Raw genomic sequence first — 12,279 nt, forward strand, 5'->3', positions numbered from 1 at the left:
GACTTCGTGTTGGGAACAGCTTGCGCCACGTCTGCGTAGACAAAACGGTTACCGCCGACCCGGAATCCACTTCCATCTCGCACGGTGCGCCGTCGAGATGGAGAGTGACGTGGATCTTTTGTCGGCTCTCGGTGCTTAGAACGGTGGCTTCTGACGACAGGCTCCCTGTCATCTGGCGGGTGTCTTCTTTCGGTGCGGCTCCGGGGCGGTGGGGGATCGCCCAGCAACGCTCGCGCCGATGTTTCCCGCCACAACCGACACATGCTGTACCCTCGGCAGGTTTCCGTTGGGTCCGCTTGGACGCTCCCGCCTTCACTGTGCAGACGTCGTCATCGGAGTCGCCGCTTGCGTCGCTAGCTCTCTGCTGGTGGACGCGTTGATCGGCAGTGGCGACCCGTTGTCTCACTTCCCTGGTTGATCTGTCAGCAGCTTCCGCGGCGACAGCCTCGGCATAAGCGATGGCCCATGTTAGCGTAGTTCGCGCGAACAGGCGTTGCTGTAGCTGCTCGTCTCTCAGACCACAGACGAGGCGATCTCGGAGGGCCTCCTCCACATTCACGAAGTTGCAAGGCCTTGCTGCCTTGCGAAGAGCTGCAACGTACTCAGCTATGGACTCGTTCGTATTCTGGCCCCGCTTGTAAAAAGCGTGCCTGCAGGCGATTTCCGACGGCTGTGGAGAGAAATGTGATTTCAGCTTGTCTGTCAGGCTTTCAAAGGATACGGTTTTGATGTCATCTGGTGCCACCAGTGACCGGGCGATGTCGAACACGTTCTTCCCACACGAACTGAGCAGCGTCGCCCGCTTCTTCTCCTCCGTCGTGATGTCATTCGCCTCCAGATGGAACTCAAACCTCGTGAGGTAAGAGTCCCAGTCTTCAGTAGTCGGTTCGAAACATTCGAACTTCTGGCTGCTCGCGGCCATCCTTATGCGCACAGGCGGAGACACCGGAGCGGGTGGTGCCTGCGGCCGGCCGGCCTCTGCGATCTCTTCGTTGTCCGTCGTGGGGTCCGTCCTAGCGGGGCTGCCTACCCGCACTAATATCCCATCCTCGTCGCCAATTGTTAAGTCGCGAACTTAACAAAGAAGTCGGAGAGTGATTTCAGCAAGAATGCGGTTTTATTCTTCAGCTTCGTTACTTCTCCAACACGGTACAACAATCGCCAGCCAGAACCCATCATCAGAACCATCAATACACTGGCTTGTCTTTATTTAAACCTTCGCGGCTAGTGTAGCCACACCCCCTGTACAGATAACAACCTATGAGGTTGAAGAGTTAACATCCAATCACAAGCGATCCCGCTTTGCATGGTGATTGGCAGACACATTCTGGGCTAGGACTCCTATTGGTTACATTAGGATACTAGCCCAGGGCGAAGCTTAACATTGCGTTTCAATCAGGCGATTCGCATATCAGTATTTACATTCAAGTCAATACATAACACAATCACAGGGTCCAAAGGGGGCCTGGGAAATGTACCGGTAGGCCCTGAAGTCACTCTAGTACAGGCTTCCCCGGAGCCGCTCGGCCTCCCTAAAGCGTAGAGGCCGCACTGCTATAAGTCTAGGATCCATGACAGCGGGTCACAACCAATGTTCCCTCTAAGCTGTAGAGTCTTGTGAGCAAAAATTCTACTTTTTGAGCTACTGGCATTAAAGTTGTGAGCGAGGGATTTGGCTACTGCGTAAATTAGTTTGCTCTGGAGCAGTGTTCCCTCTAAGCTGAGTTAGTGTGAGCTACCTTACAGTTTTTTAGCCTCCGGCTCACACATTTTTGCCTTAGCTCAGGAAGGATGGGGCTCCAGAGCAAACTAATTTACACAGCAGCCAAATGGCTCGCTCCCAACTTTAATGCCAGTAGCTCACAAAGTAGAATTTTTGCTCACAAGACTCCGCAGCTTAGAGGGAACATTGCTCTGGAGCCCTCCTTCCTGAGCTAAGACAGAAATGTGTGAGCTGGAGGCTAAAAAAACTGTGAGCTAGCTCACGCTAACTCAGCTTAGAGGGAACACTGGTGGTCACAACAGTTAAAATACAAACATAGTAAGGCCTTCTGTTAGACTTGGCAGTGCCTTTCCTCATCTGTGGAGTGCATTCTATTTGGACTTCAATTAATGTGGTTTTAAACAGCTTCCGAACATCCTCTAGAGATTTGACTCTCTTGTGTTTCCCCTTCACCTTCCTTTTTACTATTCCCCTCATTTTTGTAAGGTTATTTCTTCTGAAATCAGATACAGACTTTGGTCCCCTGACCCAGATGTTGTTGTATGCACAGTTTATGAAACACTTTGTACTCTGCCACTCACTAACAGGTTTAACTTAGTAGGTATACTTAGCATTTCCATAATACATATGTTTCAGGAGCTGCGGTGGCTCAAGTGGTTAAGACGCTGAACTGCAGGCTGTGGAAGGTCAGTAGCTCAGCAGTTCGAGACCCAAGTTGCAGCATGACGGAGTGAGCTCCCGTCTCTAGTTCCAGCTCCTGCCAACCTAACAGTTCGAAAGCAAAAAATTGCAAGTAGGTAAATAGGTACCCCTTCGGTGGGAAGGGAACAGCGTTCCGTGCGCCTTGGTGTTTAGTCATGCTGCCGGCCACATGACCACGGAAGCTTCTTCGGACAGCGCTGGCTCTTCGGCTTTGAAATGGAGATGAGCGCCGCAACCCTAGAGTCGGACTCGACTGGCTTTCGAGCAAGGGAACCTTTACCTTTCCTAATACATATGTTAAGTGCCATTTATGATTCTAACCAGGGCTAATTTTGGGCAGGGCAGGAACGCACAGGAATGGAGTTCCAGCTGGCTTTAGAGTTGGCCATGCCCACTGCAGCCAAAACCTGTGTGTGTGTGGCTACACAGGGATGGCCTGGAGAGTGAACTCCAAAGCGGGCGGGTTGAGGGGGGCCCTGGAAGGATCAGGGAGCCATTTAAATGCCTTCTCGTGCCTTCTTTGGCCTGTCCAAGGGCAGTTTAAACTACCTTCCCTTCCCTTCAAGAGCTGGCTTGCCTGGGTGCCCCGCAGCTACGGGGCATCTGGGCAAGCCAAGAGAAGGCATGGGAGTGTGGCATAATATGTTAATAAGCTGTGTTGTCAGGGGTGTGGCCTAATATGCTAATATGTTTCTGCTGTTGGATGTGGCCTATTATGCTAATGAGTTCCTGATGGGCTTTTTCTACAAAAAAAAGCCCTGATTCTAACATCATTAATGTATTCAGGTATTAACTTTGGTTCATTTGTGACTGGTTGGATGCATGCTGGGAAGGTGAAGCTGAATGCTGAAGCTTATGGCCTTGGCAGGCCAGTTACAACTGCGCATGTCTCTGATACCAGGTAGTTTAGCTAAATTAAGAACAATAACAGCCTGTAAACATATCAGCTATAAATGGATAGTTTTGGAATTTCAGAGTCTAAGAAAAAGAAGCGCTTATTGTTTAGCTGAAAGAAAAAAGTTTACTTGGGAAAGCCCAACCCACAGGTTTTAACCCAATTAGAAATAGTTGACGGAAGTTTGACAAAGTTTGATGGAACCAATAATTCTGTTTTATTTCTCTGATGTAATCTGAAATATAAAATGCTATGTCACCCATTGTAACACTCGAAGAGTCTGTTGGGTATTCAGGGGTCCCAAACCTTGATATCTGTACTCTTCCTTATTAATTAATAATTTATTTATTTTTTTTGGTCTTCTACTCTACAGGCCTGCTTTATGTGTTTTCTCAAATTGGCCTGGGCAAACACAACCAGGGACAGAGGTTCTGTCTATCAAGGTTACCTGACCAGACTGAAGGCACCGAGTCCAAACAGAGTTCCAAAATCCAAGAGGCAATTATTCCAACCATACAAGGCCTAACCAAAAAGTCAAGGATCAAGAGAGGCTCAAAAGCACAAACCAGAATGAAGGATCTTCCTTTATATTCAACTGCCTGAAGCTGGACTAATTCTAGTTGGCTTGAACAATCAGGTATGCTGCTAAGACATATGACTACATACCACCACAGCTGACACATATTCACAGTTAAGGAACCCACAGGCACCATCTTTGGAACCATTGCACTATGGAGTTTTAATTTAAAAGTCTCCTGCATGGCACACTTTGTATAACAAGAACTCATTTCAGCTCCCTCTGCCATGGCTTCCACTGGAAAACCTTCTGTTATTATACAGAAGGCCAGGAGGAAGCTGGCCGAAGCTCTCCTCCAAATAGAGCCAGGGGTGATGCTGGACATGGTGGACTCCCACCTGCTCCTCAGCCAGGGCGAGTTCTTCTCCTTGAGCCGCATGAAGGATCCACAGGGGTTGCTACAAAACCTGGTTGACACAGTGCTGAGAAAGGGAGAGGCTGCCCATGAAAAGTTCCTCGACTGCCTGGAAAACCTGAGGCATGCCTTCCCCAGCTTGTACCCCCTTTCCAAATATTTGGAAAATAGTGAGTCTTCTGGTTCTCAGTGTTCATTCCTCCTCCCGTGGAAACTAAAAGTTGCCAACTTCTTAATGCGACTTTTAACTGGGAGTTGACTTGTGGTGATTAACAAGTGGCGCCTTTTATTGCTACGCCCTGAGAAGCTCCGTCTGCTAATTCCTGCATTAAAGGTTGGTGCTAAAGGCACAGTGTAGGCCAGACTCCCCCTCCCTCTGGTCAGTTATAGAAGATCTCATCCTTTTGCATGATGCAGCCTTTGTGTTTTTAACAGCTGCCTAACAGGCAAAAATTCAACAGGTGTAGGATTTTTTTTGTCTTGCAATGTGAATGTTGGGGATTTCAGCCTAGGAATGCTCAGGAGTTTAACTCAGATTCCAGCTGCCTCTGCTTGACAGAGAGCTTGTTTCCTCCTCTCTATTCCTAGTAGCAGAGAAGGTGCAGCCTTTCCTGTTTCCATCTCTATGCCTGGAACATCTGTACCTGTTGAATGTCATTGCATTACACCTAACGTGTGTCGGCTGTACAGATTTTTAAAAATGCTTCTTTTGCAGCAGCTGACACCAGAGCTTAAGGATCTTTGCTGGTTATTGAAAGTAACCTGCAACAGTCCTTTTTTGGCTGGATCTGCCTCCAGTGGCAGCCATTTTTGGCACCCATTTCGTGGCTGTGCACACCGTGCAGTGTCAGAATTCCTCCCACTATGGGCCGCAGATTCTCATGAGAAGCTAATCATGCCGCTTCCATCTCTGGCCTTGAAGATGGTAAGAACCCTATAGGCTGAGGTACCAATTAGTAACACCTGCAGGATAAAGTAGGCCTGTTACTATTCACACTAACCCTTGAAGGGAGGCCAGGGATGGTTTGCCTCACAGGGAGGTTCTTGTGCCTTGACTCTCTTTACTTCAGGGAACAGGAATACAAGGTGGAGGAGGGGCATTCTGAGGATTTGAAACTGTGTTATCCACTTACCCTTTTTCCGAGCAAGACGCAGCCTGGCTAGTTCAGTTGGTAGAGCACGAGAGGCTTAATCTCAGGGCTGGGGGTTTGAGCACCTCAGTATCTCAGGGGCAGCGTCTGCTTAACATGCAGGTCCCAGGTTCAATCCCTGGCACCTCTAGATAAAAGGCTCAGGTAGGAGGTGATATGAAAGACCTCTGCCTGCAGGAGCCGCTGCCAGTCTGAGTAAGCAAGACTGACTTTGATGGATCGAGGGTCTGGTTCAGGATGAGTCAGCTTCATTTGCTCTTGTGTGTTCATGTTCCTGAGTGGTATTTTTGTTATATGTGCAAAGAGGCACTTCCTCGGTGCAGCAGATCTTACAGGCCAGTGTTTCCCAACCTGTGGGCTGGGACCTACAAGTGGGTCGCAAAGCCTGCAGAAGTGGTTGCAGGCTCTCATGGCGGCCGTTCCCCTCCTCGCCTGGCGCCCAGCTGAACACGCACTGGGAATCTCCAAGGTGGGGCGTAGTGAGCCAGCCAGCAGTCCCTGGTGACCTAGGCTGAAGCTGCGGCTACGCCTGGAAAGCAGCACCCCCTTGCCCAGCCCAGCATCCAGCTCCCTGATCCCCCTCATGGTTTCCTTTCCTCGGCTGCACTCCTGCCCACACTTGCCTTTGATGGCAGTGCCACCTGGCTGCCTCTCAGCAGTCACCAAGGGATGTGTGTGTGGTTTAAAAAAGCGGTTTGTGAGCCGCTTCTGCTGTGGCCTGCTTCAGATGTCCCCTTGCTTGCTCCACTGCTGCGTGGTCCAGCAGCAGCTCCCAGGCTATGGGTACACAAGAGCACTGGTGGGCTTGCTGGGGGTGGAGGGGGGGCCCCTGGGCAATGGTGGTGGAAAGCGCCTTCAACTCACCGCTGAATTATTTTATTTTGAGATTTTTATTCCGCCCTCTCCAAAGCGGGATCAGGGTAGATCACAAAAATCAAGTTAAAGACTCATTACAATACAGGAGAGAGCTGTGAAGAGCTGTGTATTTTTGCTATGAGTACAAAGAGGCAACCCATCGGTCCAGCAGATCTTACAGGCCAATGTTTCCCAACCCGTAGGCTGGGACCTACTCACCTCCCCACACTTGTCTCTGATGGCCATGCCACCTAGCTGTTTCTCAGCAGTCGCTAAGGGCTGTGTGTGTCTATTAAGGGCTATTTGTGAGCTGTGTCTGCTGTGGCCTGCTTCAGATGTGCCATTTTCTTGCAGTGACTATATGCGAGGGCACCGGTGGGCTTGCTGGGGGTGGAGGGGGGGCCATGGGCAATGGTGGTGGAAAGTGCTGTCAAAGTCATAGATGAATTATGCTGATCCTGTAGGGTTTTCAAGGCAAGAGACGTTCAGGGGTAGGATTCTCCTGCCTGGATACTGGGAACCCAAAAGTATTTGTGTGCTAACAGCATGAGAAGTCTGGTGATTACTGACGTAGTCAGTGTAACCTTGAGGAGGGGGAGCAACTGATAAGAGAACTTGCCTACATACACACACATTCCTTAGTTCATATCTCATGCCTAGGATGATGTAATGTATAAAAGAAAGGAGGGGAGGAGGAAACGTTTTTTCAATAAATACAGCTGTTGAGTGAGAGGGGGGAGATTCGATTCGTTCGTTCCTTCCTTCAGTCAGCTTTCTGCAGAAGCTGTTTGTCTTGTGTTGTCTTTGCATCGCCTGCACCCCCACACCCCAACGAGTGACCCCACACAGGGGTGGTTTGCCATTGACCCTGGTGTTCCTTGGTCCCCCAGCCAAATACTAACCCTGCTTAGTTCCCCAGATTTGAGATCAGGCTAGCCTGGGCTATCCAGGACAGGGCCCATGGACAGTAGTGCAGAGACTACACTTGGGAACTCCGTAAGGACTTGCAGGAAGCATCTCATTTCCCCCTCCCCCACCATTTCTGCTTTTCCATTCCTGAAAGCCCACATAGCCTTTCCCGGCTTCCTTTTCTCCTTCTAGGGTTGCCAAGCTCCCGGTGGGGCCTGGAAATCTGCTGGAATCACAAAAGATCTCTCAAATTCAGAGATCGCTTCCCCCAGTTAGGGTTGCCAGCTCCAGTTTGGGAAATCCCTGGAGATTTTGGGGTAGAGCCTTGGGAGGATGAGGTTCAGGGAGGAAAGCAACCTCAGCAGGGTATACCCTCCAAAGCAGCCATTTCTTCTAGGGCGGTGGTAGGCAAACTGCGGCTCTAGAGCCACATGCGGCTCTTTGGTCCCTGGAGTGTGGCTCTTCCGCTGTAGGTGCTGATGGCCTATTCCCTCCATTGTTCTCTATGGTGGGAAAAAAGTAACTTTTCCCGGTGGGGCTTGGGAGATCTGCTGGAATCACAACAGTTCTCTCAAATACAGAGATCGCTTCCCCCAGTTAGGTTTGCCAGCTCCAGGTTGGGAAATCCCTGGAGATTTGGGGGTAGAGCCTTGGGAGGATGAGGTTCGGGGAGGAAAGCAACCTCAATAGGGTATAATGCCATAGGGGCTACCCTCCAAAGCAGCCATTTCCTCTAGGGGAACTGGTCTCTGTCATCTGGAGAGCAGCTGTAATGCTGGGTGATTTCCAGCCCCCCACCTGGAGGTTGGCAACTCGAGTTCCCCTGGAGGAAATGGATGCTTTGGAGTGTGAAATCTATGGCATTATACCCTTTTGAAGTCTCCCATCTCTTCAAACCCCACAGCACATTATTGTATGGACAGGCAGGCACTAGGCTCACTACCCTTTTAAAAGTGTTGGGAGTTCTACAACCCAATGCGAAACCATAATCATTTGACATGAGAAATCTTCAGCCAGGATACAAATGCTTTGGCAGGCTCCCGCTTCCATTCAAATTTTTATCTCACCCTTCTTCCAAGAGCTCTGGGAAGCAGTCCTTCTTCTGCCCTTCTCCTTTGGACCCTCAATGCAACCCACTGAGGCAGCATGGACTGACAGAGAGTGACTGGCCAAGCCATTTTGATGCCTGAGGTAGAAAATTCAAACTGCATTTCTTCTGCTAGAGAACACTGGCCACAATTCACTATGGCAGTAGGAACTTTGGAAAAACACAGTCACTCTTTAATCTTAAACTAAGGCTCACCCAGAAGTTCCCACCCCATGGTAAAATCAGTCATTCCATCTTGGCACCTGAATGGGACCCAAATAGGCACTGCTTTAGTCATAGTGGTGCTGTTGGTGTGGATTAGTGATTCTTTACCAGGGCCACATAGTCATCCGAGGAATGATCTACAAAACCTAGGGAGCAAATAGATTTGGGACTGATGCCTTTATACCCTCGGTTTCATGTGGGCTGGGAGGTACTGAATGATAATGCTGCATACTTAGTGGGCAGGAGTGGATTTCTCTGCTCTATATCCACCTTCGTCTTTTGTGCCACTCTGCCACACTGTGATGTTAAATCACATAGTAACAGTTTAACAAACTCTTTCTGCTCAGCCAATATGCCACCAAATCTTAAGAGGTTGATTTGGCCCCCAGGTTGGAAACAGAGACACAACTGAAAACCTAATAGAGAACTCTGAAGAGATGGTGAAGAAAAGGCCCTTCAGTACAGCTACTTACATTGCTCCCTGCAATACCTGCCCTCCCTGGGATCACCGGAAATGATGATAGAAGCAAAGGTGGCCTCCTGAACTCACCTGCTTTTATACATCAGCCTGCATGCCACTTGATGGACAGCAGTTTTATTTAACTACATTTATACCCCCTGCATTTCTCCCCAGTGGAGACCCAAAGTGGCTTATATTGTTCTCCTTCTCCTCCATTTTATCCTCACAACAACAAAACATCCAACCCTGTGAGGCAGGTAAGATTGACAGTGTGTGACTAGGGCCAAGGGTCACCCAGCAAAAGCTTTCATGGCAGATCAGGGGTTTGAACTGGGTCCCCCAGATCCTTGTCCGACCCTCTTGGCCACTACGCTACGGTGGCTCTTGGTACCCTAACATAATCAGCACTACCCCAAAGCAGCTACAAGTTTCTTTCTGGTTCCAAAGCCCACCGATTTTTAATGGCCCTCTGCACTGGTATTACTTGTAGAAACATTTTGCCTGGAATGAGCCTGCCAAGAAAAAGGTCATCTAGATCATGATGGGAGTTGCCATTCTGTGAAAAAGGAAGAGAAGGACTCCACACATGATGGAACTGGATAGGTTTAGCCATCAAAGGCCTTATCCTTGACCATTCACGGCCTCTGCAGGATAAACTGGAAGGTTTCTATGCCTCTGCGGAGAAAGAAACACTGGATTTTTTTTCCCTTTGGAAAAGCAGAACTAATTTTCAATAATTCCATTCATTAACTTCCTCCACTTTAATCCATTGCATCAGATAGTAAAGCAATACAGTCCAGCATATTAAAAGGGAGTAAAATCAGTTATGCAACAATTGCTAACATCCAGCATTTGCAGATGATTCTCCCCCCCAACCTGGTTTTCTTGTATATGCACCAGTAGCTAGAATATTATTTTTTACAATTAACAAAAAGTGTAAGAAAGGTCCAACTAACTCTACAAGAAAATGCATGAATTTGCACACACATGAATTGCGACTATCACAAGCTGCTTTTTCTAACTCCAAGCAGTTTGTTAACACAGCGCAGTTGCTGTTCAGGAAAAGTACCTGTACTATGCACAGATCTCAAAAAGGAAGACAAAGAATGGGGGGAAAAGGGGATGGGAGAGAGAAGCTCTCACAGGGAGTAGGGAGGTGTTGGTCATAAGCTGTGCTGAAAACATTCCCCAGGAAAGGGCTAAAAACTTGACTTCTTGACTGGACATTTTAAGACTGGGAGTCCTTCAAGGTTGTGTTTTCTGTGTCACCCAAGAAAAGGTTGCATGTTTTTGCTTCTATGAGAAAAGTCCATGTTCTCTCTCTACAAGTTTTCTCCAGAGCAACAAAACCAGCTGTCAATGGGGAGGATCTTAATTTCCCTTATCCAGTCTTCACCGGAGCACATAAATCATTTTGCAGGTATTACCACTGAGTATCACTGGTTTAGTATAAGACATTTTTAATTTATCATTTTACACTTTTTAAAAATGCTTCTTTTGCCAACCTAGACATGTAACCTTGGAATAACATGTGGAATCATTTCACAGTAGCTGAAGACAGCACTTGATTTTCATAGAGAAATTACAGAAATCTTAAACAACTGTTTCACTAAGGCCAAATTCTGATGAAACTTACTCTGTTTGTATAAACCAAACTTTTTCAAGGTAGTCATGCTTACTTCGTATTATAGGTTTCCTTTAAAGCCTCCAGTGCCTGTTCCTGGGTTATCCTTTTCCAGTCCTCTGGCAGGTCTGCTGGCTTAGCTCCATATTGATGTGCAAATTCATGAATGAACTCTTTAAAAACAAACTTCCAGTAATCAGAAGCACTGATACTGGGATCTGGTTGGATGCACCAATCTGGATAATAGACCTGCACCAATCTGGAGAATAGACCCGGTAGTCTTTGTATGGATGCCATTTCCATTCAGTTTCTGCAGCTCTGAAGTTGCACTGGGAAACTACAAGAGTGGAACACAATTCGTAAATAAGCTTTTCCGTATTGACCCATCTATATTTTCCCAGTCCTTGGGGCCGATGGACAGCTGCGAAATGCTCCTTATGGGCACTCCCTCCAGCCTCACAGGGCACTTTGCAGAAGGGGCACTGCTTCCCACAGCCAAACACTCGCTTGAAAATCTCATCCTGGGGCTTCACGGGCAGTTTGGAGAGTTTCAATTCAATACTCAAGACGTCAAACTCAGATAGTATTTGTTTTTCCAAATCAGGAAGAAAATTTTCCACACAGAAAGAAAATTGCCCCGGGTCAGACACATTTTTAAACTGTATTCCCACCAGGCTGTCTTTAGAAATAACCAGCTCCTTCTGCATTTCTTTGCAAAAAAATTCTAAAAATTCTGAGATCTCCTTAAAACATTTGTGTTTCAGGTTCTCTAGCATTTCCCTAATTTTCTTTACTATTGAGAAGAGAATGTCCTTCTCCAGGTTCTCCAAATGATTTTTGTCTGCATAGTGCCCCAATATTTGTCTCATGATCCAGCTCTTCACAAATTCTTCATAGGATGTGCTATATTGCACATAGCTGTTGACATCTCTCTCTTCCAACAGCTCCTTCAGAACTGTAAACTGGAAGAAGCTCCGACTCGCATATCCAATAGACTGTGTGCTGTTGATAATGTCATCCACTATTTCTACCCCAAGTCTTTTGTTGACATAGTCCACCAAGGCAGGATGGAGGCACTGGTCACAGAAATCCTTAGCCCGGTTTTGTTGTGCATCTCTTTCCAGATAATGATTTCTGAAAACGGAGAAATATTGTGGTTTTAATTTCTCCAGGCGTACCTGGGGATCATTTTCCTTAATGAAATCTTCATGCTTTTCTTGGAAGATATGAGCAGCTTCTCCTAAAATGTGAAGCTTTAGGTCCACTTCAAAGGAAGGTGATGTATGAAGTTTTTGAACCTCACCCTGCTGAAGCATTTGATTGATGATATGCAGAAGTTCAACACAATAGGTCTCATCATAATCTCCTCTGGAATCCTCTGGAGCTGACCTTTTCATCAATGAACAACATGCATTTGGACATCAATGAGTTAGCAACCTCCTCTAGTCTATGTGAATACTCTTTTTTAGAAAATATCCACTTCAACTTATACCATAGCGATGAATTTCTATACTCTGATTTCATTTGAAAGGTGTTCATCCTGTAGTTTAACAAAGATTTTGCTTCCTGTACTTTTAGGTTGACTGAGCTTCCACGATGAGACAATTCCTTCCTCAAACACCGTTCAATATCTAGATATACTTGCCGATTCTCTAGATGAATGGGTGATATTTCTGACAATGTTTCTCTCCACATCCTTTCAAACTCTCTTCTCAG

At 47.3% G+C, this 12,279-nt stretch overlaps 1 protein-coding gene across 1 annotated transcript in view; it reads right to left on the reverse strand.

The window, feature by feature from the left end:
- Nucleotides 1–10,614: 10,614 nt before the first annotated feature.
- The window catches only part of LOC107119998, a 21,115-nt gene continuing 19,450 nt past the window's right edge, over nucleotides 10,615–12,279 (reverse strand). The window contains 3 exon segments of the mRNA XM_015422634.1: nucleotides 10,615–10,803; nucleotides 10,836–11,939; nucleotides 11,941–12,010. Coding sequence (XP_015278120.1) covers nucleotides 10,615–10,803; nucleotides 10,836–11,939; nucleotides 11,941–12,010 — 1,363 coding nt within the window.

The sequence above is a fragment of the Gekko japonicus genome, unplaced genomic scaffold (assembly GCF_001447785.1).
Source record: "Gekko japonicus isolate JY-2015 unplaced genomic scaffold, Gekko_japonicus_V1.1 scaffold1980, whole genome shotgun sequence".
NCBI lineage: Eukaryota > Metazoa > Chordata > Lepidosauria > Squamata > Gekkonidae > Gekko > Gekko japonicus.